This window comes from Anabrus simplex, chromosome 1 (genome assembly GCF_040414725.1).
Source record: "Anabrus simplex isolate iqAnaSimp1 chromosome 1, ASM4041472v1, whole genome shotgun sequence".
Classification (NCBI taxonomy): Eukaryota; Metazoa; Arthropoda; class Insecta; order Orthoptera; family Tettigoniidae; genus Anabrus; species Anabrus simplex.
Genome location: NC_090265.1, coordinates 1,103,528,346 through 1,103,552,999, shown reverse-complemented (window position 1 = coordinate 1,103,552,999; position 24,654 = coordinate 1,103,528,346). Strand labels below are relative to the sequence as shown.

The window sequence follows — 24,654 nt, the reverse complement described above, 5'->3', positions numbered from 1 at the left end:
TATATTATATTATATTATATTATATTATATTATATTATATTATATTATATTATAGGAATAAATAAGTGTACACACCTGGGGACATAAATTTATGAGGATTGGGATCAATCATTAGAGATTAAATGTCAAAGAGAAAAGTCTAGAGCAGTACTTCCGAGTATTTTGAAGATATTTAGGTGTAATTATCTGCACCTTCAATAAAATAAGACAGTTGTAATGTTATTATTTTTCAACTTGCTATTCTTTTTTTTAAATATATTTGCTTTACGTCGCATCGACACTGATATGTCTTACGGCGACGATGGGATAGGAAAGGTCTATAATTTGGAAGGAATCGGCCGTGGCCTTAATTAAGGTACAGCCCCGGCATTTGCCTGGGGTGAAAATGGGAAACCATGGAAAACGATCTTCTGGGCTGCCGACAGTGGGGCTCGAACCCACTATCCCCCGATTACTGGATACTGGCCGCACTTAAGCGATTGTAGCCAACGAGCTCGGTTTTTCAACTTGCGTTACGTCGCAACACAACAGATTGGTCCTATGGTGACGGTGGGATAGGAAAGGGCTAGGGGTGGGGCGGAAGCGAACGTGCATTAAATAAGGGCCACTCCCTAATAAGGATTTATAAACAGCAGTTCAGTACTGGTACTTGAGAAGATAATTGGTAATTCGTCAGTAATTGTATATTTATGTACGAAATAGTTTATGAATTACAATACAAATTGAATGCACGAGTATGGAAAATCACGAAAAGCATATTCCGGGCTGCCGACAGTGGAGTTCAATCCCACCATCTCCCGAATGTAAGCTGGTAGCTACGTAACCGAAGAGCGTAGCCACTTGATCAGTATTATTTTAAACAGAGGAAAACGTTGTAACAAGAGGAAATGTAAAAGATAAACCATTTTATAGCAGTGTTTGGTGATCGAAATTACTTGTCCGAAAAGTTGAAGGGTAAAAGAGAATAAAATTATTTCCATCCCTCGTTATTTGAAGAGTAGCTACTGCACTGTGTAGTTATAATGATTGAGACCTACGGCTCGATAGCTGTCAACGTCGCACGTCTCAGTGGGAGGGACAGCAGTTTCTGCCAGCACGTCTGCCTCTAAATCGCTACATTAAGCGATACACACATTTTAAAACTTTATACTTTTACGTTCACAGATACAGTATTTATATGCAGGCATACGATATTAAAATGTAGTAACAAAACTGGAGCCTACTTTCTTATACAAATGTCTCCCAAAGTTCACGTTTGCTAGTAAAATATAAGAACTATGCTATTTTTCATGTATAATTTTAAAACATCATAGAATTCGCTAAAAGGGAATCATATTTCCACTTGATTAATTTTGAAGCACATATACAGTCTTTCGTGGAACCAAACCGGCTGGCTCTTCAGATTCTATATTTTCGTGTGTAATGGACACATGGCACGGCACAACTGTGGTTGTTAATTTTTATCTGATCAGTACAGCTTCAATGTTCTTGAGATGGAAGCAATTTTATTTCCAACCCCAGATCAGCAGTAATCAATTATAATGATTCAGGGATTATTTATCACTGCATAACGAGATGCCACAATAACATCTTTCCACACTCCACTTTGACAAAGTCCAAATTAAGTATGAAACTTTACAGTACAGTGATTTGTGTCTAATGTACATAGTATCGTGACTTCAACAGATAACAAGATATAAATTCAAATAAAATGTTTCAATTTTTTGAACGAAATCAAGAATTTACAGAATCTGGTCCTGTATCAGACGTTACCTATTTCCTACATTGCTCCTTACAATTTGATATAGTTGATGTGCTCCTACTTTCAACAGGTATGGAATTCCAGGTGTGCCGTGCGGAGACCACACATGACTATCTGTAGCCATGTGATCGGTGAATCGGTATAGTTATCACAAAGGACATTATCGAGGAGGACAGATTGCTCGAATTAACACACTACACTAGACCGCCATAATAACCAAATATCCCTGACACGTATCCCTTCAATTTCAAACACGCCCTGGTTGAATTCTACATCACATATAGTGCATGTTGGATGTAGTCCAATATGATTGGTCGTTACATTGTATTAAAGCTAATCAATCCAAAAATTTCCACCAATAGTGATTTAGTCTTACGTTTGTCTTCATAATAACCACGACGTTAAGGAAAAGATTACCCCGTAGAGTATTCAACACACTTTTCTAAGTGACATTATAGCATGTACGTGCTCGAATAGCTCAATTACATGAACAGCAGTAATGTGTGGTTGGTTCTTTTTGTGGGGGAGGGGGGGGAATGGGGGTGACTTGAGGCAAATGATACCCTTCGATAAACTTCCTCACAACAGTGAAGCACACTGCAAAATCTTGACACTCCTACGTCATACGAAATAAGTACACCATTGTTTACTGCTCATTTATAAGGTCAAATTGCACTTGAACATCCTAAATTTAAACTTATCCTACGTTTCACAGATTCAATAATTGAGTATTGACACCTGTTGAGAACTGTCACACTATTGTAGGAAGGAAATATTAAGGTACTAAAATTTACGTAGGCCTTGTACATTACGTCTTAAATATTATCTATTTGATGGATATATTGCAACTCATTCTTTCCTGTCAACGACTCTCTTACTCGTGTGTCACACGGAGTAATTCATACAAGTGACGACTCAACAGTTAATATGTATTGATAAACAGTTAATAATATAGTATTCTGTACATATTGCATCCTATAGAAAAGGAGATCGTCGAAAAATAATCTGGAGAGTTTGTGTTTTGACCCAGTACGAACAAGTATACTAATTTCGTTGAAGGGAATAGTAGTGTATCTAGTTTAAAGAGAAGACATTGAATCTTTCTAGAACGTCAATATATTACTACTTACTTGGTTCACATATTCCATCAATGCGCATATATTTGAAATCATGCCTTGAAGATGCATAGGTCAAGATATTCTAGCAGAAATGCATAAAAAGGTGAAGAAGAAAGTTTAAGGAAGGTCCTTGAAAAGTAGGATTCAGCGTGGACCTACTCTATAGTCCGCGCACCTTTTAGCAATATAATTGTGTACTGGGGTGAAGAGTAAGGAGGGAGCTCTCCCGGTTCCGGTTATACTGCCAACTGACTGGAAATGAAATCTGAATTGAATCAATAATATGATCGATCAATATGAATTTTCTAAACCTTTATTATTTTACTCCAACAACTGTGTCAGACACACATTATTTAACATTATATAACATTTCTCGATGCGAATCTTGTTCCTAGCATGAATTCCATAGTTTGGCTTTGCTGTGTAAACAGCAGCAGTACTAGTACGTAAAGTGTACGCCAGATGTCACACAGCGATGCATAAGCGATTTATAGTTTGTGTTTCAAAGGTTGCCAACACAAATCTCGAAGATAACCGCAGTCGACCGATTCAGCACTAGGGTGTGCATGTATCACTAAAAGGTGGGCGTACTGCATGTCTACGTGATGGCATAGCTTCATAAATTGCTATATTAGCTTCAAGGGGTTTTAAACGCACTGCGCCTCAACATTCCCTTTTCATAACGTTGGTAAGAACTGCAGCAATATAGAGACCACGTGATTTAAAGAATGTCGGCCAATAGTGCTGTAGTTACTATGAATATAGGTAGAACGTGTTGTCACCTCTGGACTTCGAGTCACGGTTTACAGAAACACACACACACACACACACACACACACACACCTCTCTCTCTCATCTGAATCCTCATCGGGTTATGCTGTAGATAAATGAAGAGCAAAGGTTAGGTTCACCTCAAAAATTATGACTAGTTTATTTAGAAAATGGTTCCATTCATTTAGATCATTCCAGCGCACGAACACAAACATTACATACGTACGGTGCCCTACTGCACTTTAAAGTTCCGTCCAGGCGAAAGCCGGTCTCGAACCCAGAGTACAGTAGTGAAAGAACTCTCACAGACGTGAGCTGGTGCACATAGTCTTACCTGAACACAGTCCTCTTCATTCAGCCGGGTAAGCGCTCTTCTCAGGGATAACATGGGTATAACGGGGCAACATAAAGATAAAACACTAGGACATGTGCCTACTCAGGTAAGAATTCGCTAAATCAAATAAAAAAATCTAACAGAAAACATCGCTGCATTCAAAGTTTAACAAATAGGGATTTATTACACAAAATTGAATTAATTACAAATGACAGAGCTTTTCAATATGATAGGGTAAAATGACGCTGAGCCGATGACAACCAGTTCACTGCCTTCACGAAACAACTGTGCTGCAACAAGCATGTTACAATAGTGTAAGTAACGAAGTTTAAAAAGATGGATATCTGCTTAACTACTCATAAACAGTGATTCCCATAAAATTTACAATGCCTCGCGCCGTCGAACCCCGGTGCAAACAAAATCACCACACAAATTTACAATGACCTGACTCGGTCACGAACCCTAGTCCCATGACGAGTAAGGCGTCCAAGATACCTATGCAAACAATATGAAAGGACCCAATCAACATATACATGGGTGTCAGTATAAAACGGGTCAGTGTTAAAATTTTACGTAAAACAAATAGGACATAAAAAAAAATCTCTCCCTGCTTTCAAAACATGAAGGTCGTTTCTTCCCCCCTGGCACACTTGACAAACTGCAGACGACAATAACCAACTCACTTGCCTGTGACGTCAAGCTCAACGACCTCCACCCTCACCACTTCACTCGCATCAGCCCCCTAATTTATGAGCACAACTGGGGCGGCAGGCTAAATTCTTGCCTTTCAAAAGAACACCTCACGTAATCAGCTGCTAAAGCCCTCTTTTAAATATACCTGGGCTATCTGCCCTCGTCTCAATATCTCCAGCAATCTCGCTAATCTTACTTATGCCTCTCATGGGCTAAAGCCTGGTGCTACAAAAACACTAATCATTAAGCGATAGTCACATTGCCATACTAGGCATCTCCAAATATATTCAATACACTCTCAATTGTTGGGCTCTCTCATATCAACTGCAAATCTTACTTCTGCCTCTCATGGGCTCAAATCTCTTAAATATTCGGACTCGCTCGCTCTATCAGTGAATCTGGGTGAATTACTGGTCATGTCTTGGTCACAACTATACACATCTACGTCTGCAGAAACAAATGCCAAAATGCGATCTAGTAAAAGTACCTATCTGTTAGACTACCCTCCTATGACCAAAGGAGTTCGATCAGACCCTTACAAACACACGTACGTTAAAATAACACAATCAAAATGAAATTGAACACGCTAACAAGGACTCTACAAATAACATCTACCTTAACGTACGGGGTTCGAGTTTGAGGCCTAGCTCTAAATTACAAGGAAAAATTTTCCTACCATAACTAATCTGTGGACTGACGGCCCCCATATTCCTATCTAAATTTAAATGACATGCTTGAAACAGAATTGGAAAGCTCTGACCTTATTTATCGGGACATAACGGAGCGGCCATCCCTGTGGACCACTGGATCTACCACATCATGATAGACTGCGGAGCTGGCAGCAGATACTGTTGACCACTTGGAGACATTCTTGCTTGTGTGGCGTCTTCGTACAGCTCCCTCTGTAGTTGGAAGGTGTCCCCTTCGATGTCGTGCTGATCAGGTGCTCCCAATGTTCCTGGATCGATGCCCGTTGTCGTGTTGGCTTCAGCTCCTGGTTGTGGCTTCTTTGCAATGATGATGTCAAACACTCGTTCTGACTTGATGCTGGGGTAACTGAAAATAAATTCATATATTACAGACTGTCCAAACTCGATGCCTGTCTCCACTACTATCGTGTCTCACACGTCACATTGACCAAGTCTCGTTCAGAGTTTTAACCTGGTACACAATAGTTTCTTCACTCCTCTCAGTCACTGTTCTTTCATCCTATCACACGGACAACACATAGTTTTAGAATTCCTCACCTGAGCCAATATTAATTCTAGCCTCTCGTCAGTAATAACTTGACCTCATAGAAATATGAAGCTACTAGTTCATTAGTCTCTTAGAAGCAGTACCTCATCTCCCCATAGCATATTCTCACAGGTAAAATCTTAAATTCAGCTGAATATTCAAGTTGCTTACTTACTTCCTCGCAGATCTAGCTGTACTCTTCGTTTGTGCTGCTCGAAGACAAAGCGTTGTTCTCAGTACCGACACGCAGTATGACGACTCGTTCAAGCAGTCTTCTTGTCCACGAATGAGACTGATATGCCAGGCTGCCTTATTTTATAATCCCGGATGGCGTCATCAAGCCGCTTGGTCGCGTGCAATCCGCGCGCGCCCGCGAAATTTTTTTTCCCGCACTAAGTATATCATGAGCTCTAATTAACGAATGCATTAATGAATGCAGCCCTAATGCATATCAACATAAAGCAGAAATTATGCAGGTTGCAATTCTTGTCTCAAATCCAATGCAACTCTTCCGTAACTAAAGATATTAATTTAATTCTTTCTTCCCTCCTCATATACGTTTTTCCGGGATCTGGGAAGCGTCCCCAATCTTCATCAAGAGGCTTGGCTTGGGACATAACTCCTTTTAATGGGTTTCTGGAGATTTCTCATCATGACGCTCGCACACACTTCACACAAGAACGCTTCTTCTGGACTTCTTTATGACATTTACTGTAAGACACTGGCTTCGTGGGTGGCCGTGTGTTATTCCAATATCCAATACTAAAATTAATCCAATTGTCCCAACGAACAGGATGGTTCATAGACCCCCGTGAACGACAAAATAAAATTTTGCTAAGAATTTAATTTTCCTAAATGCCGAGATCATCTTCTCATTGCAATCATATATGCTGTCAATATTCAGAACTTCATGGCACGGGACTATCTTCAGCTACAGACATGATAGCCTCCCTATCCTTCCTAACTTGGTAATAGGCATCCAGCAGAGCTAGAAATCTCCTGTGGTTACTCTCGCAGTCTTGACACTCCGTTTCTTCGCGCTGCTCAGATAGCTGTTTCTGGTTCCCTGGAGATATCATATTTACTTCTTCTTCTTCTTCACCATTTGGTCCATCAGGTTGTTCTTCTTCGTCGTTATGTTCATCTTCCTCCGGAATGACAACCTCCTCTCTGGCAATATCTCTGGTGTCTTCCTCCCCAAATTCTTCTTCCTCTTCTTCGCCTCCTTCTTCTTCTTCTTCTTCTTCACCATTGTCTAATTGATATTGGCATGGTTGGAAAAAGGGCTTAAGATTTGATGAGTTAAAGACCTTCGTCACAGTAGCGTCCAAGCTTTGTACCTTGTATGAGTTATTCTCATAACTATGAATTATTCTATACGGTCCAGTGTATAGCTCAGCGAACTTATGATAGTATCTCTCCGTAGGGTTAGAGACAGTGGGTGTCTTAACTAACACCAACTCGCCCACTTGTAGGGGTCTATGAAATCGCTTGTTCCTGGTTCTTCGCAGCCGCTTCTCAGCCTGTGCTTTTAAGTGTTCCGCAACGTTACTAACACATATCTCTCGAGCTAGTTGAGGATCCCTAGGGCACGGAATTACATTTTCCCAAGGACGTTTAGGCAGCTCATTATTATGAATCCAAGCTGGAATCATACCGGTCGATTCGTGTCTGGTTGTGTTAATACACTCTGTGATAATAGGCACTACAGTGTTCCACTTATAATGTTCTCTCGGGCAGTATATCCTACAATACTTGGATATCTCCTTCATGATACGTTCACTCGGGTTAGCTTGCGGATGTCTGATGCTGGATAAGACATGCTTGATCCCTAGTCTTTCTAGTTCACGCTTAAACCCTGCAGCAGTGAATTGACTCCCATGATCACTTAAGATGCTCTCAGGCTTACCCATAATGGGTATTATCTTTCTTTTGATCTGCGATAGCGTCGAACGAGTATTCGCCTTTTGAATAGGGCATAATGTAACAAATTTACTGAAGACGTCCATACAGACAAGGATGTACTTTAAGCCCCTAGTAGCAGAGGGTAAGGGACCGAAGAAGTCTATTGCATATAATTTACGTGGTCCCGTAGGTATCAGTGGTCGTGGCGGTTGCTTCAGAAGGTACGGATTTGGTTTCACCCTCTGACAGATGTCACAGGTACGCAGGATCTTCTGTACCATCGACCTCATTTTAGGCCACACGAAAGTTTCCTGCAATATCGCTACCACTTTATCAATTCTGAGTGTCCTGTCGAGTGATGAGCTATCCACACTAAGTCAATTTGTACTCGAGGAGGCACCACAATTCTAAATTTCGTATGATTCTCATCCACAAATTTATGCAAAATGTTGTTAAAGTAGTGATAATTGGCCGCTTTACGCTCCGCTTCATCGTACTGTGGAGTCCCGGGTTGGAGTTCTTTCCGAAAGTACTGGATCAGCCGTCCGGTCTCTGAGTAATTTTCCTGTTCCTCATGAATATTCCGAAGTCTCTCCAGTATATTCTGATCCTCTTGGTCTAACATAGTTAAGTGTATTGTAAGTTCCTCCGGATTAGGATTTCTACTCAACGCGTCAGCTAGTATGTTCAATTTCCCTGGGCAATGTTCTACCGTGAGGTCGAACTGCTGGACGTAAAGTGCCCATCTACTGACCCGTGCATTAGCCATGTCCGTCTTAAGAATGGAGGTAAGTGCTTTGTGATCTGTTCTAATCACTACTGGGAATCCGTATACATACTTTCTCCACTGTGCTAAGGCAGTAACTACGGCTAACATCTCCAACTCGGTGGTCGTGTATTTCAACTCGTGTCCTCGTAATTTTCTACTCATGAACGCCAAATATGATATTTTATGCTCCCTCTCGGGTGTTTCCTGGTAAAGCACTGCTCCGACTCCTACTGCAGAAGCGTCCGTCTGTATGATGAACTTCCTATCGAAGCTAGGGTAGCCCAATTTTACGGAATTTTCTAAAAAGTACTTTCGTGTTTACAAAAGCTTTTTCTTGCTCTTCTCCCCATTTCCATCTATTATTGGTCTTCAACATATCTTGAAGAGGCGCCACTGTATCCGTGTAACCGGGACAATGATTGGAGAAAAAGTTCGTTAGGCCCAAGAACTGCCTAACGTGTTTAATCTTGACCGGCCTAGGAAAATTCTGTATCGCTGCAATTTTAGCTGGGTTCGGCCGAATGCCTTGACCGTCGACATGTCCCAGGAACAATACCCTGCGCTGACAGAATTGTGATTTTTCAAAATTAACCTTGAAATTGCATCGCTCGAGGTCCTGAAAGAGTAAATTCAATTTTTCCATGTGTTCTTCTAGGGTTTTAGTGCAGATTAAAATATCGTCGATATACCGAATCGTAAACTCTTTTACCTCGGGACTGAGGTTCGATTCCAGTGCCCGTATCAAAGCGGCACAACCTGAGACCAGGCCAAAGGGAAGACGTAGGAAAATATACGTCTGGTTATCAAATAAAAATCCAGTTAGCATATTGTTACTTGGATCCAAAACGATATGGTGAAAGCTTGAGGTCATGTCCACCGTACTGAAAAATTCCATATCTCCGAACTTCTTAAGAATATCCTTAAGGTTTGGAGGTCTCTCATACTCGGGGACTAGGCGTTGGTTCAAAGATCGTGCGTCTAGGCACACGCGCACAGTTCCATTTGCCTTGGGCACTGCACATAACGGGTTTAAAAACGGACTCGGGGACTTGGCAATTATCCCGTTCCTCTCCACGTCTTCGATTACCTCCCGGACCTGGGGTAACATTTTCTCTGGAATCGGATATGGTCTCTGTTTGAAAGGCTCCCAGTTATTTACACATAATTTGTATTGGTAATTCGGGATCTTTCCAGGCCTCGAACCAAAGACCGTCTCATGCCTCATCAATAACTCCTGCAGCCGCCCCTTGTCTTCCGGACTAATCTTTGCTTCTTCGATTTTACTCGGCAACAGTTCCAAAAATTTTTCTTTCTCTTGCTGTTCTTCCAATTCGGATACCATAATTTCGAACTCCGGAATAATTTCTTCGTGACCCTGTAGCCACCTTTCTGACTCAAGTTCTTCCGTCTGCATGTCCATTGTCCAAATACGTTCACCGGGTTGGTAATCCTGGTTCTTGTTTAACTCTATTCGTTCCTGGTTACCATTTAATTTCAACTGGATAGAGTTTGTACCCATGTCAATAACAGCTTCGTATTCTCTTAAGAAATCGGCTCCTAATATAAGATTGTATTCCATTTTAGGAAGCACAATACATGGATGGGACACCAGTATATCTCCAATCTGGATGTCAAGTAGTACCTGCTCCTTACAGGACGTTACTTTGTCAGGTATAATACCCTTAATTTTGACCTTTGAAATAGGTATGGACGGGATACGAACTCTGCTTTGAATTTCCGAAACTAAGGCCTGTGATACGACACTGACCGTGGCTCCAGTGTCCGCCAGACAGCGTACGTTTAAATCGTGAATTCTCGTATAAATTACAGGTAATTCTTTAGGTCCGGGCAAGTTACTTTTATTAGGATCCTCTAGTAGATCATCAGGAGTGATAACCCAATTATGAATAGCTATAGTCATCCAACCAGCATCCTCGCGAAATATTCTATCTCCTGGCACTAAATTTTTCGTTTTTTTATCCTCCCTCTCGATCTCGGCAAAGCTGGGTGCATTTGGGTTGAGACCCTTCTGCCTGGCTCCATTATGAAATTCTTGGTATGCCAAGCTCGCAGCTCCAGGGGAGTTGGCAGCACTGTGAGTTCGGATTGCTTCCTACCATGTGTCGTGTTTTGACATATCCCCCGATTCTCTTACTCTCGAGTGGTAGGCGCCTTCTTGTCTCTCACTATTTCTCGGGCGCAGTGAACTCTCCCTAGGCCTGTCATATCTCGCTCGGTTCCCATTCCACCGCTGGCTGTTACTTCTGGGGTTGTAACGTTCACCGTCTCGTCTCCAGTACGGCCGGTCATTCCGCCGCTGTTCGAATGAATTTCTTCGGCGTTCTTGCCCTCTCCATCGGTCCGGTTCCTCCTGCCATGTGCTCCATCTTCGAGGTCGCCAGTTCGTATCTCCTCTGGGTTTAGGATTTTCTTCATCTCGTTCCCTCCGGGTAGGTGTTTGAGTGCCGGAATTTTGACATTCCTTGTGGCTTCTTTCTCCTATCTGCTCTTCTGCCTGTACGTTCACATTATGGACAGTCTCTATGGCCCGTATACGTGGCTGATGCAATACAGACGTCTGGTCCCAGAGCCTAAGCATTTCTTCTGCTGCCACCGCCGTCGTAACATTTGCCGCGATAAGAGCCCTCTGCACCTCTACAGGCAGCTGTCGGATAATGGTTGTGACGATTTCCATTTCTTCGGGCTGATGATCTAGCTCTTGCAAACGTAAATATTGGGAAATGAAGAACTCGCTTAGTCTAGTGGGAGTACTATTCGCATATCTTCGTGCGTAGAGCTCCATTCTCAGCGCCAACTGATGCCCCTGATTCCAGAATTTATTCAGGAATGCCCGTTTAAACTCATCATAATTCTTAAACGATTGCCCAAACGCCTTAAACCAGGCTCCAGCAATCCCTCCAAGATACTTTTCTGCCGTGCGTAGTCTGCGCTCAGGTGGTATCTGGCCTTCGTCCATGTAGGTCTCTAACTCTTTAAGGAATGAACGGGGCGTGACCTCTCCATTCCCCTCAAATTTCTTCGGTTTCTCCTCAGGTGCCCTAATCCAATGGTAACCCGGGAAAACACTGTCCTGACTGAATAGGGTTGAATTTCCTATCCTTGGCTTAGCCCTAAATGATTCTCCTAGTATCTCATGTCCCTCTTCCTGACTTTCATTCAGGCTGTCATCTCCATACTGGCGTTCCATCGGGCTATGAGTCCTACTCAGCTTCCGCTTCTTTACGCCGTTGTCTTCCTCAATTTTTAATTGGTCCAACTTATCACGCATATTCTCCATTTCATGTTCTAACCCTAGTATACGTTTCTCAGTTGTCCGTTGTTCCTGCTCACGGCACTTCTTCAAACCCTGGACCTCCGCGCTGATTTCCTTCCTAGTTTGTTGTAAATCCAATTCTAGTCCAGCAATTTTAGCCTTATTTTTCTCGGCCGTCCTTTCATATTTGTCTACCACTTCTTGAGTCCTAGTCTCTAGTTTTTCTTCTATTCTGACTAGTTCTTCTTGAGTATTATCCATACGGACTACGACTGCCACCAGGTTCTCTCTAACTTTTCCTAGTTCGGACTGGGTCTCCTTATCTTTTTCTTCCATCCGCTGTTCTATTCCCTCGATACTATTCTTTACTTCCCGGATTTGCTTCTCTACCGTTCTGTGCGATTCTTCCATCTGTTGACTCAACTTCTCGGTCGTGGTGACACAGCACAGCCGCACATTCTCTATTTTCGTATCTAGTTCTGCTATGGTTTCCCTAGTCGCTTCATTTTCAGAGGCCAATTGCTCCAAACGAATGCTAGTGTGTTCCTTTAGCTCAGTTATTTGGTTAGCTACCCGTGTTTCGGTGAGTACTAATTGTTCGGTCACCCTTTCTTCGCACTTCGCGAATTTCTCCGTGAGTTTCTCGGTCATGGTTTGTGTAACCTTTTCTTCGGACTCCGCAAATTTTTCCGTAAGTTGCTCTGTTAAGTGTTCTTTAAGTCCCGTCACTTGCTCCGAGTTCCTAATTTCCTGTTCTTTAAATTGTGCACTGACTTGGTCGTTCAAACGCTCACCGTTCTGAACCAATAGCTCACTATTCCTAATCACTTGTTCGTTCAAACGTTCACCTATATCCTCCCTAAGTTCCTCTTTAAGCGCCACAAACTGTTCTTTCATCTGCTCGCTGAGTTGCCTCAGCACCTCTCCTATGTCTACCGACATTCAACTCACTTGTCATAAGGTCCGGCGGAAAAACCGCTCCGTATGTCCTCGATTAAATTTCAAATACTATAAATTTCCTACACTTTCCAATTTATCAAAATGTTCCTACTGCTAAACTCTCGAACTTTCAAAGCCTAAATTGGCTACCTCAATCTAATATCATGTCATTCAAACATAGGGTAACCGTCAGTACAACACTATGATACAAAATATATATACCACACAAACACAAAATTCTTCAACAGAATGTCATAAAAACAGCAGAACTACAACATGCAAAAATCCAAGCTATACGATTATACACCTGTAAAACACAACACCCTGCAGGACAAATCCCCGCACGAATATCATCCATCACTCCCAGGAAACCACAAAATCAGCACATCCTCGCTAAACACCATCAACAGCAATATCCATATACTAATGGTATGACCAAAGACATAACATCACAAAATACCTCTCTGAACTGGCAGTCATTCAACCTCACAAGTTTAACAACATACTCCAAATATATCATCAAGCTAACAGTACAGATCAAAGTCCAAACTTGGTATACCTGCACACCCCATAATTGAATGCAGCTGTCATAACATCTGCCTGAAATCAAGCCTTGCACGACCTTTATTTACCGAAATATCAGGTCCTGCTTTTATAGACACACGTTATGACCTATAGCCCTATTCTATTGGGAAAATCAGTAAAATACCACTTGGTTGTGTGAGCTCGTTTACACAAATATCAAGCATCACCTGACGGCATAATAAAACAAGCTGTATGACCCTCATTACAGCAATATCGGGTCCTCAGTTAGCCATACCAAGTTCACAATGTAGACAAAGGCGCACTGGTCCCTTTTACTGAAATACCGGGCCACTCGTTGCTTGGCCATAAATATTATATCGCTATTTTTACACTATCTGGGTAGCCCTCATTTACAGAAATCTCGAGCCCCACGCTGGGCGCCATTTATACTATGTGCCCTACTGCACTTTTAAGTTCCGTCCAGGCGAAAGCCGGTCTCGAACCCAGAGTACAGTAGTGAAAGAACTCTCACAGACGTGAGCTGGTGCACATAGTCTTACCTGAACACAGTCCTCTTCATTCAGCCGGGTAAGCGCTCTTCTCAGGGATAATATGGGTATAACGGGGCAACATAAAGATAAAACACTAGGACATGTGCCTACTCAGGTAAGAATTCGCTAAATCAAATAAAAAAATCTTACAGAAAACATCGCTGCATTCAAAGTTTAACAAATAGGGATTTATTACACAAAATTGAATTAATTACAAATGACAGAGCTTTTCAATATGATAGGGTAAAATGACGCTGAGCCGATGACAACCAGTTCACTGCCTTCACGAAACAACTGTGCTGCAACAAGCATGTTACAATAGTGTAAGTAACGAAGTTTAAAAAGATGGATATCTGCTTAACTACTCATAAACAGTGATTCCCATAAAATTTACAATGCCTCGCGCCGTCGAACCCCGGTGCAAACAAAATCACCACACAAATTTACAATGACCTGACTCGGTCACGAACCCTAGTCCCATGACGAGTAAGGCGTCCAAGATACCTATGCAAACAATATGAAAGGACCCAATCAACATATACATGGGTGTCAGTATAAAACGGGTCAGTGTTAAAATTTTACGTAAAACAAATAGGACATAAAAAAATCTCTCCCTGCTTTCAAAACATGAAGGTCGTTTCTTCCCCCCTGGCACACTTGACAAACTGCAGACGACAATAACCAACTCACTTGCCTGTGACGTCAAGCTCAACGACCTCCACCCTCACCACTTCACTCGCATCAGCCCCCTAATTTATGAGCACAACTGGGGCGGCAGGCTAAATTCTTGCCTTTCAAAAGAACACCTCACGTAATCAGCTGCTAAAGCCCTCTTTTAAATATACCTGGGCTATCTGCCCTCGTCTCAATATCTCCAGCAATCTCGCTAATCTTACTTATGCCTCTCATGGGCTAAAGCCTGGTGCTACAAAAACACTAATCATTAAGCGATAGTCACATTGCCATACTAGGCATCTCCAAATATATTCAATACACTCTCAATTGTTGGGCTCTCTCATATCAACTGCAAATCTTACTTCTGCCTCTCATGGGCTCAAATCTCTTAAATATTCGGACTCGCTCGCTCTATCAGTGAATCTGGGTGAATTACTGGTCATGTCTTGGTCACAACTATACACATCTACGTCTGCAGAAACAAATGCCAAAATGCGATCTAGTAAAAGTACCTATCTGTTAGACTACCCTCCTATGACCAAAGGAGTTCGATCAGACCCTTACAAACACACGTACGTTAAAATAACACAATCAAAATGAAATTGAACACGCTAACAAGGACTCTACAAATAACATCTACCTTAACGTACGGGGTTCGAGTTTGAGGCCTAGCTCTAAATTACAAGGAAAAATTTTCCTACCATAACTAATCTGTGGACTGACGGCCCCCATATTCCTATCTAAATTTAAATGACATGCTTGAAACAGAATTGGAAAGCTCTGACCTTATTTATCGGGACATAACGGAGCGGCCATCCCTGTGGACCACTGGATCTACCACATCATGATAGACTGCGGAGCTGGCAGCAGATACTGTTGACCACTTGGAGACATTCTTGCTTGTGTGGCGTCTTCGTACAGCTCCCTCTGTAGTTGGAAGGTGTCCCCTTCGATGTCGTGCTGATCAGGTGCTCCCAATGTTCCTGGATCGATGCCCGTTGTCGTGTTGGCTTCAGCTCCTGGTTGTGGCTTCTTTGCAATGATGATGTCAAACACTCGTTCTGACTTGATGCTGGGGTAACTGAAAATAAATTCATATATTACAGACTGTCCAAACTCGATGCCTGTCTCCACTACTATCGTGTCTCACACGTCACATTGACCAAGTCTCGTTCAGAGTTTTAACCTGGTACACAATAGTTTCTTCACTCCTCTCAGTCACTGTTCTTTCATCCTATCACACGGACAACACATAGTTTTAGAATTCCTCACCTGAGCCAATATTAATTCTAGCCTCTCGTCAGTAATAACTTGACCTCATAGAAATATGAAGCTACTAGTTCATTAGTCTCTTAGAAGCAGTACCTCATCTCCCCATAGCATATTCTCACAGGTAAAATCTTAAATTCAGCTGAATATTCAAGTTGCTTACTTACTTCCTCGCAGATCTAGCTGTACTCTTCGTCTGTGCTGCTCGAAGACAAAGCGTTGTTCTCAGTACCGACACGCAGTATGACGACTCGTTCAAGCAGTCTTCTTGTCCACGAATGAGACTGATATGCCAGGCTGCCTTATTTTATAATCCCGGATGGCGTCATCAAGCCGCTTGGTCGCGTGCAATCCGCGCGCGCCCGCGAAATTTTTTTTCCCGCACTAAGTATATCATGAGCTCTAATTAACGAATGCATTAATGAATGCAGCCCTAATGCATATCAACATAAAGCAGAAATTATGCAGGTTGCAATTCTTGTCTCAAATCCAATGCAACTCTTCCGTAACTAAAAGATATTAATTTAATTCTTTCTTCCCTCCTCATATACGTTTTTTCCGGGATCTGGGAAGCGTCCCCAATCTTCATCAAGAGGCTTGGCTTGGGACATAACTCCTTTTAATGGGTTTCTGGAGATTTCTCATCATGACGCTCGCACACACTTCACACAAGAACGCTTCTTCTGGACTTCTTTATGACATTTACTGTAAGACACTGGCTTCGTGGGTGGCCTTGTGTTATTCCAATATCCAATACTAAAATTAATCCAATTGTCCCAATGAACAGGATGGTTCAGTACATACAAACTTACAGGTCTGTTTTGATTTTTGGCCTACTTCCCTGCCATTAGTCAGGCCTGCAGTGATGCTGAGCTGGTGTGGCACTGGATTTTGTAGCGTAACTCTGGTGAAAGTCCACAGTGTATGTCTACACTCGACGACAACTGGTGGAAAAATGACTGACATCAGTAGGACTATTACGAAAGCTCGTTGAATCATTTCACAACGTAATTTCCCACTTAGATCATATGTTCTGTGATTGGCTATTTAGTTTCTCCCATTACGATCACGTGACCTCGCTTAGGTACTGTAATTTTCGTTACAGTTTTTGTGACACTCAACTGCTGACTTTACCCATCATTATCACGGCTGGGAAAAAAAGAATGACGTAATTCTACGGTAAAAACATAATTATTGTAATGAGGTATCGGTACCGTAAAACGGGATGAGAATATGACGGTGACATTTCATATGTCTGCCCCTCCCACCCACCTGATGTCAAATATGAGATTGAAGCCCACGCTAGTGCTTTGTTTATAGTCAAAGGTTGGCAGCCATGATGTTCTTCCTGCATTTATTCTTTCACCTTGGCGCGAGCAGTGCGTTTATAATTAATCGTCATCCCCGCTCTTTTGTATACATTTACATTGTCTTTTATGTGCCGCATTCGCGGTGAATTGTAAGGAAAAGGTAAATAGTTATTATGTATCCTTTGGTTTTCTAGGCCATATCTCAGTAAACATGTTGTTATCATAGTTTCTCATGAATCGCCCGCCCAGGGACAAGAATTACTTTCTTACTTATTATATAATGTATGTTTTAATTTTACTGTATTTGGTATCTGTATTTTCACTTTTTAACTTTAATGTTTAGTTTAATATTTTAATATTATATTTAAAATATACTTAGTGTGTTTATAAACATGTATTGTACTATACGAAGATGCTACATAAAGGAGCTTTTCAGCCTCAGTGGGATGTAAATGACCAATAAATTCAAATTCAAAATATTCAACAACAACAACAACAACAAAAGCTGAACACCTTTCAGACACAGGTGCATGACGATGAAGTTCAAAATATTTCGGAGATGGTACATTTTAGGACCTTGAAAAATGACTAAGTTTACTGTATATCGAGGAGAATGTGACCTTATCGTTCACATTTCGCTGAAATCAGAAGGCGATGTCACATATGACCAGCTGTGTAGCACTCGTCTCCTCTGTTGAAAGCCTGGATATTGACCCTCAATTTACTATTCACTATAAAAGCGTTTTAACGCTGTCTATTAAAGGCGCCAGCGGTTAGAATTACGTTATTAGAAATATGGAAATTAACCAGTGTATGCAGCTCTTTGTGCCCAGATTAAATTTTGCCAAAATATCAGGAGCTAATTGATGAATGCGTGAAATATTTAGGGTTTACTAGGAACACAAACCGAAAAAGGTCATATTATGTAAATTATCCATATACAAAGAGGATGTGAACTCCTTGTTGATAATACATAGAAAATAGTGACATCTACATAATATCCATCTTCATTACAAAAATTGTGTAATTTATATGGAAATACGTCTATAATAATAAAAGGAAGTGCTTGCCTGTGTGCATATGTTTGATGCCCAGAGAAATCTACGGCACGCAAAAGTCTGATATTTTGAACAAAGGTACATGGAAGTGGGTCCGAATGCACCTCGAAGCCGTATTTTTCATTTTCGCCTTCGTTGGTGAGTTATGAACGGAAAACGTGCGTTTTAAATGAAAATTCAACATGTTATCCCCAAGGTTAAATGCGTAGATTCACTGTCGCTAGACAACATACATAAGGAAGGTAATACAAGTCAAGGAGCCGTTTTAAGTCCGAGGTGTATGAAGCCATTTTCAGTCAGTCCGTGATATCCGAAATGTTCGTCTGTATATGTGAGATCCGCAACCAAGCCCACGGAACGCAGAGAGATGTGTTTCACAACGACATAAAAGTATACGTGAACAAACGTTTATTTTCTCTGAATCTACTGTAGAGAGGATCTGGAGAAGATGCTGTGTTCCGGAATATGGTCTTTGAGAAAGCGTACAAAATGAAAATGATGAATAAATAACGGTATGGTAAACAAATAAATAATTAGGCGATTCGTGATGCATCGCATTAAAAGGACGTGTTTTGGGATTACAGTAGAAGAGAAAGACCATAACATGAGCAGTTATAAACAGTTATTAATTTATAATAATAATAATAATAATAATAATAATCATAATAATAATAATAATAATAATAATATATTTTTCAATACACCGTTCTAAATAGGGTTGGTGTCATGAAGGACATTTGGTCATAAAACCGGGCCAAGTCCACTCCCTATATCTCACAAATCTAACAACGTTGGGATCGGATCAGGGTAAGAGATAATAATATATTATTATTATTATTATTATTATTATTATTATTATTATTATTATTATTATTATTATTATTATTATTATTATTATTATTACATGTAGGATTCAATAACACCGTTGAAATGAGCATTTTAAGACTGAGTAACCAGCGTAACGGTCTTAGCAGCTGTGAGTCGAGCTGATTACCGCAGACAGTAGAAGCTATATTTAATGTGAATGTGCTCAGGTACAAAGCCTCAAGGCGATATATTTACTGGCACGTAAGACAACTGTTGCGGGACAAAATACGCCACCTCGGCGTCTTCGAAATCTTTAAAAGTAGTTATTGCGACATAAAACAATAATAGTATTATTTAGTTCATGGCGTTCTGTTTCAGATCATCAAATTACACACACAGCACAGCACACCACCAACCACTGCAGGAACGCCTAATTTTTCAATACACCGTTCTAAATAGGGTTGGTGTCATGAAGGACATTTGGTCATAAAACCGGGCCAAGTCCACTCCCTATGTCTCACAAATCTAACAACGTTGGGATCGGATCAGGGTAAGAGATGGACATCTATACCCTGTGTTCAGGGTGCTATGAAAATTAAAAGTTTGGCTAAGTCTCGCAAGCCAAATACTGTCGGGATAGGAAGACTACAAAAGGTCAGTAAGTGAGGTCTGATAGAAAGATGAATGTGGTGAAGCTGGTTGAAGTACATGTAAGCAATGTCAGACATGGCTAGGGGTTCCGTCGTTTCAAGTTTAGAGCCTAGGTTTACCACTTTTAGTGGCCTCTTACGACAGGCAGGGGATACCGTAGACACATCCTATGTCCTAAATAACGAGCACAGGTATTCTCATAACGTAACAGAAAATGCAGTCATAAATAACGAAAAATGTAACACCTAAAAAACTACAACAAGAAGTAAATTCACAAATTATAGAATAATTTAAAAGGCTGTGGTATCTTTTTTCTACACGTGTGTGAATCTCTCACTGTACTGACCGTTATTACCAAACCAAAACAATGAACTAGTTAGAAACAGGAAAAATTGCGGGTAACCACAAACTGAAAGAGGGAATGAAGTGAAATATGTCTTCCTGTCATGCATACAACGAATTAACAGACCCGGAAGCACTGCCTGGCTGAAAGAAATTGAACGAACGTCCGCCATGTTTTCAGTGGTGACATAGGCAAGAGGGTGTGGCTCTCGAATGGCGAAAAATGTTGAAAATACGCATTATAGGATCACTGATGCAAAATTGAAGACCGTTAGTCGAAAGCATAGAGTATTAGTGATAATAGAGTGCCAATTTGTTTCCCATTTTCACACCAGACAAATGCTGGGGCTGTAACTTAATTAAGGCCACGACCGCTACATTTCCAAACAGCAAAATCATTAATAAATATAAACACCAACCTACAACCACCTTAACAAAAGAAGAACTCACAAAAATTCTTTATCTACCTTTACGTTTAATAATAAACAAGTCTACCAAATCACAAATATATTTAAATAGCATGACTTTATAATAGCCTTCAAAACTTATAACAGAAACACAGATATTTTACACAATACTAATTCTATTAATCATAGAAATAAGTTCACCAAGTCAGGTGTTTATAGACTCAATTGTAATAATTGTAACGCATCGTATGTCAGTCAAACAGGTATGAACTCCCATGAAAGATATTTAGAGCATGTTAACGACCTTAAATATAATACAGTTTCGGTCATGGGGCAGCACACGGTGAATACTCACCATTTCACTACTATCAAGCAAGTCATGAACATTCTTAGCGTTGCTAGGCGGGCATTAATTCCATTGTGGAGTTTTATCTCCCGTATGCAGTTATCAGACTGTGCCTCTTAAATAGGTTTCTGATAAGTTCACCTGCATACACCCCAGCGTCAGTGGGTAGGGTCTGACACATCCCACTCTGACGAGTCCAGTGTCAGACCTAAGGCGAAATGCTGGTTAATAGAGCTAACGCCTGAAAAGCCATACATCTAATTTTTGATCTGATTTCTGATATGCTCTATTGGTGGAAAAATATCAAATTCCCTCCATGGGAACTTAGAATTTCCATTCTTAGCGTTATACAAAAAGGCCCCCTGCTCAATATTACGGTACATTTTTTATCCATCTGGAACAGTTTTTCAATCCCAACTTCAATTTAAATGAAATTTCAGGGAAATCAAACATTTTATTTGGCCTTTTAATTCCTATTTTTAGTAATCGTATCTCAGATAAAAATAATTACTTCTTTTATAAAATCTTTAAATTTCTCTCTCAGCAGCAGTCTTTCTTTCCGCGTCCTTCAAGCCTACCTTAGACACCACTTCTCTCCTCCCTCAACCTCCCACATCCTACTCTTCCCATCCTTCCTTCTCCCCCTCTCTCCCTCCCCCACTTCACATACCGTCCCTCCTCCCTCTTCTCCCTCTCTACTCCTTTGTTTATATTGCCTGCTTCCTACAAGTTAGTGCTTGCGCCCTATCCATTCCTTTGTTTATATGGCTTGCTTGTTGCCTGCAGAATGTCAAAGCTTTTTCCACATCAGACGTAGATGTAGACTATAGGCTAGATATAGATTATAGAGATGACTCTAATAAATAATTTTTCTCCGTTTAATTTCTTTTCTGTACGATTATTCATTCATAATTATGGCTATCATTTCCAGATTTACTTCTTTGCCTGAGTTCCTAAGTCACTTAAACACATCATGTTATGACAAGAAGATCATTACCATAATTTTTATTTTCATGTATTTTAATATTATAACTATTCCTGTAACACTGTCTTTGTCTAGTATACATATGTTTTAGTTATCACATAACCTGTTTAATTTATTTGGCTGATGATGGCCACTAAGTGGTTGAAACTATTCCCAAGACTGATGTAATATTAACTTGATATAGTGTATTGAAAGGATGGAACCTCTTGCCGATTTATTTCTTACATAAGAGGCTGACAACTACACGACAAATCTTCTGAACAACTTGGTGTCACCTGGAGTACCCTCGAACATCTTGGAGTGTATGATTGTGGCACCGATTATCCTTCTCAGGAATATTAATCATCCTTCCCTCTGCAACGGAATATGACTCTCAGTCAAGAAACTGATGCCGAATGTATTGAAGAAACCATCATAACTGGACATGCCGTGGGCGTAGTATCCATCCTTCGGATTCAAATGATCCTTTAGGATTTCCCGTTTAGATTTAGACATCTGCAGTTCCCCATTTGTTTGAGTTTAGATATGTGTATCAACAAGGCACAAGGGCATCATTTGCTTGAAGTCGTATGCCTCGATCATCAGAAGCGGTGCTTCCCTTATGCTCAACTGTACGTGGGTTGGAAAGACAAACACACTATACATATTAGGGTCCAAAAGGAAGGACAAAGTCCACCTCTGTGGTGTTGTGGTCGGCGTGATTAGCTGCTAGCCCCGGAGGCGCGGGTTCGATTCCCGGCTCTGCCACGAAATTTGAAAGTGTTACGAGGGCTGGAACGGGGTTCTCTCAGCCTCGGAAGGCTCGATTCTCACCTCAGCCATCCTGGAAGTGGTTTTCCATGGTTTCTCACTTCTCCTCCAGGCAAATGTCGGGATGGTACCTAACTTAAGGCCACAGCCGCTTCCTTCCCTCTTCCTCGTCTATCCCTTCCAATCTTCCCATCCCCCCGCAAGGTCCTTGTTCAGCATAGCAGGTGAGACCGCCTGGGTGAGGTACTGGTCACCCTACCCAGTTGTATCCCACGACCCAAAGTTTGAAGCTCCAAGACACTGCCCTTGAGGCGGTAGAGGTGGGATCCCTCGCTGAGTCCGAGGAAAAAATTGATCCTGGAGGGTAAAAGCAACCTGTATCTACCCTTTATCCTCTTACCTCACATTTGGTCACACTTAACACTGGGTTAGCTGTGAATGGCTATGTCGTCATGGATTTGTCCAGCTCTTCAGTCGCATTAATCATTGTCAAGATGTTCCAAAGTTACGGTAATTGTGTCCATGTCCGGTTGCTCTCTTCTCACAGTTTCTCATTATCCAAACAACTACTCATCACTCACAAGAGATGGCCTAACACTTTCTGAGAGTCGGTGTTTGTAGTCATTTCCAATATAAGCTTTTATACAATGAGTTGATAAAAAGAATACCCATGCGGTGTAACATTTATAAAATTCTTAAATATTGTATTTGCAGTGAAATTGCAGAGTACACAACCTTATAGAAAACTAAACGAAATCCTAATTACAGCTGTAATTTTTCTTCAGATTGCTTGTATAAAGCAGTGCAGACTGCCTCACTCCTCATCTTGCATTGCACACCTCATTATAACACTGCCATCAGTTATTGCGGTTTCCATATGACTGCAAAACCAGTCTACCGGCTGAAGAGTTAAGAAACAGGCAATCCTCGTGCAATATTTTTGTTATATACAATCTTGCATTCATTACATTTTAATACAAGTTGCTTTCTTTATTGGCACACTATTTTATCCACAGAAAGTACAAGTGGCTTGTGTGTCAACAGATTTGAGCATTTACATCACAAGGCTCTGGAGTTTGATATTGGGGTATACTTCGAGGCCAATGGACATGGTACGGTAGTTTTCAAGCAAGCTGCAAAATGTTTTACATAGTAAGGACTGGCCGAGCCATAAATCAGAGATATCAAGAACATTTCAAGGCATTAAAGTACAACAAATATTCAGCTTTTACGGAACATATTATAACAATAATCATAACATTTTAAGGATCGAGAAGGACATGGAATTAATTGTTAAAGGTAATTATGGATTTTAACCAAATACTCGAAAATATTTGAAATATCCCTAGCGCAGATAACGGAACCTGATAAAATTTTAAATGAAACAGTCGCAAGCAACATATACCTCACAACCTTGAGGTAACGTATTATCATCTGCTCCAGCGTGCCCCATACTTAGACCTGAACGTATTTCCAATTTCCATTTCGTACTGAAGTCGTGGATTCGCAGAGATTATTAGACAGTTATATTCGACGGCTGATTTCTTTTCAATAAAGTCGATGGACGTTTCCACCACGCAGATCAATCAATCTCACGTAGTATAATTCGCAATACCTAACCTATAGTACACTAAATTAATATCTGCTTGTATTAGTATAATATAAAAAACTTTTGATTATTCTCATTTAATATAATAGAAAATCTAGTAAAGGAAAGAAAATTAAGTATCTCTGGAAAGAAGATATCTATCTTCAGTTAAAATTAGTTAATTGTATTGAATCGATTCATCAGAGACCTTTGATTGTCTAGAATTTTTTTTACAATTATGTACATTGAAAAGTAGAAAATAAGTCTGAAATTATTTTGTGAATCTGTTCCTATAAATTAAAATCACATCTCTGATTCATCTTTTTATAAATGAACTAGCAGAAGTACCCGTTCTTCGTACGGGTTATCAGAAACTGGCTTTATTTACTCATACTATCGGTGTGACTGACTTCATTAGATATTTATATCACTGGTGTATTTACTTAAGTACGTAGAAATTATTTGGAATTATAGTGTATCTTCTTTTTCTTTTCTTCATGGGGCCTCTAAATATTAGTTCTTAATTAGCGTCGACCTCTAAGATCTTTTGCTACCATGTTTTTCCTTCATTCCCAGCTAGATATACCTG

At 40.7% G+C, this 24,654-nt stretch overlaps 1 protein-coding gene across 1 annotated transcript; it reads right to left on the bottom strand.

The window, feature by feature from the left end:
• Positions 1-15,273: 15,273 nt before the first annotated feature.
• On the bottom strand, positions 15,274-23,930 carry LOC137497004 (uncharacterized). Its single transcript, XM_068225350.1, has 3 exons — positions 23,888-23,930; positions 15,989-16,085; positions 15,274-15,633 (listed from the first exon to the last, which is right to left on the bottom strand). Exons 1-3 carry the CDS (start codon positions 23,928-23,930, stop codon positions 15,387-15,389), a joined length of 387 nt encoding a protein of 128 aa, XP_068081451.1. The 3' UTR covers positions 15,274-15,386.
• Positions 23,931-24,654: the final 724 nt, after the last annotated feature.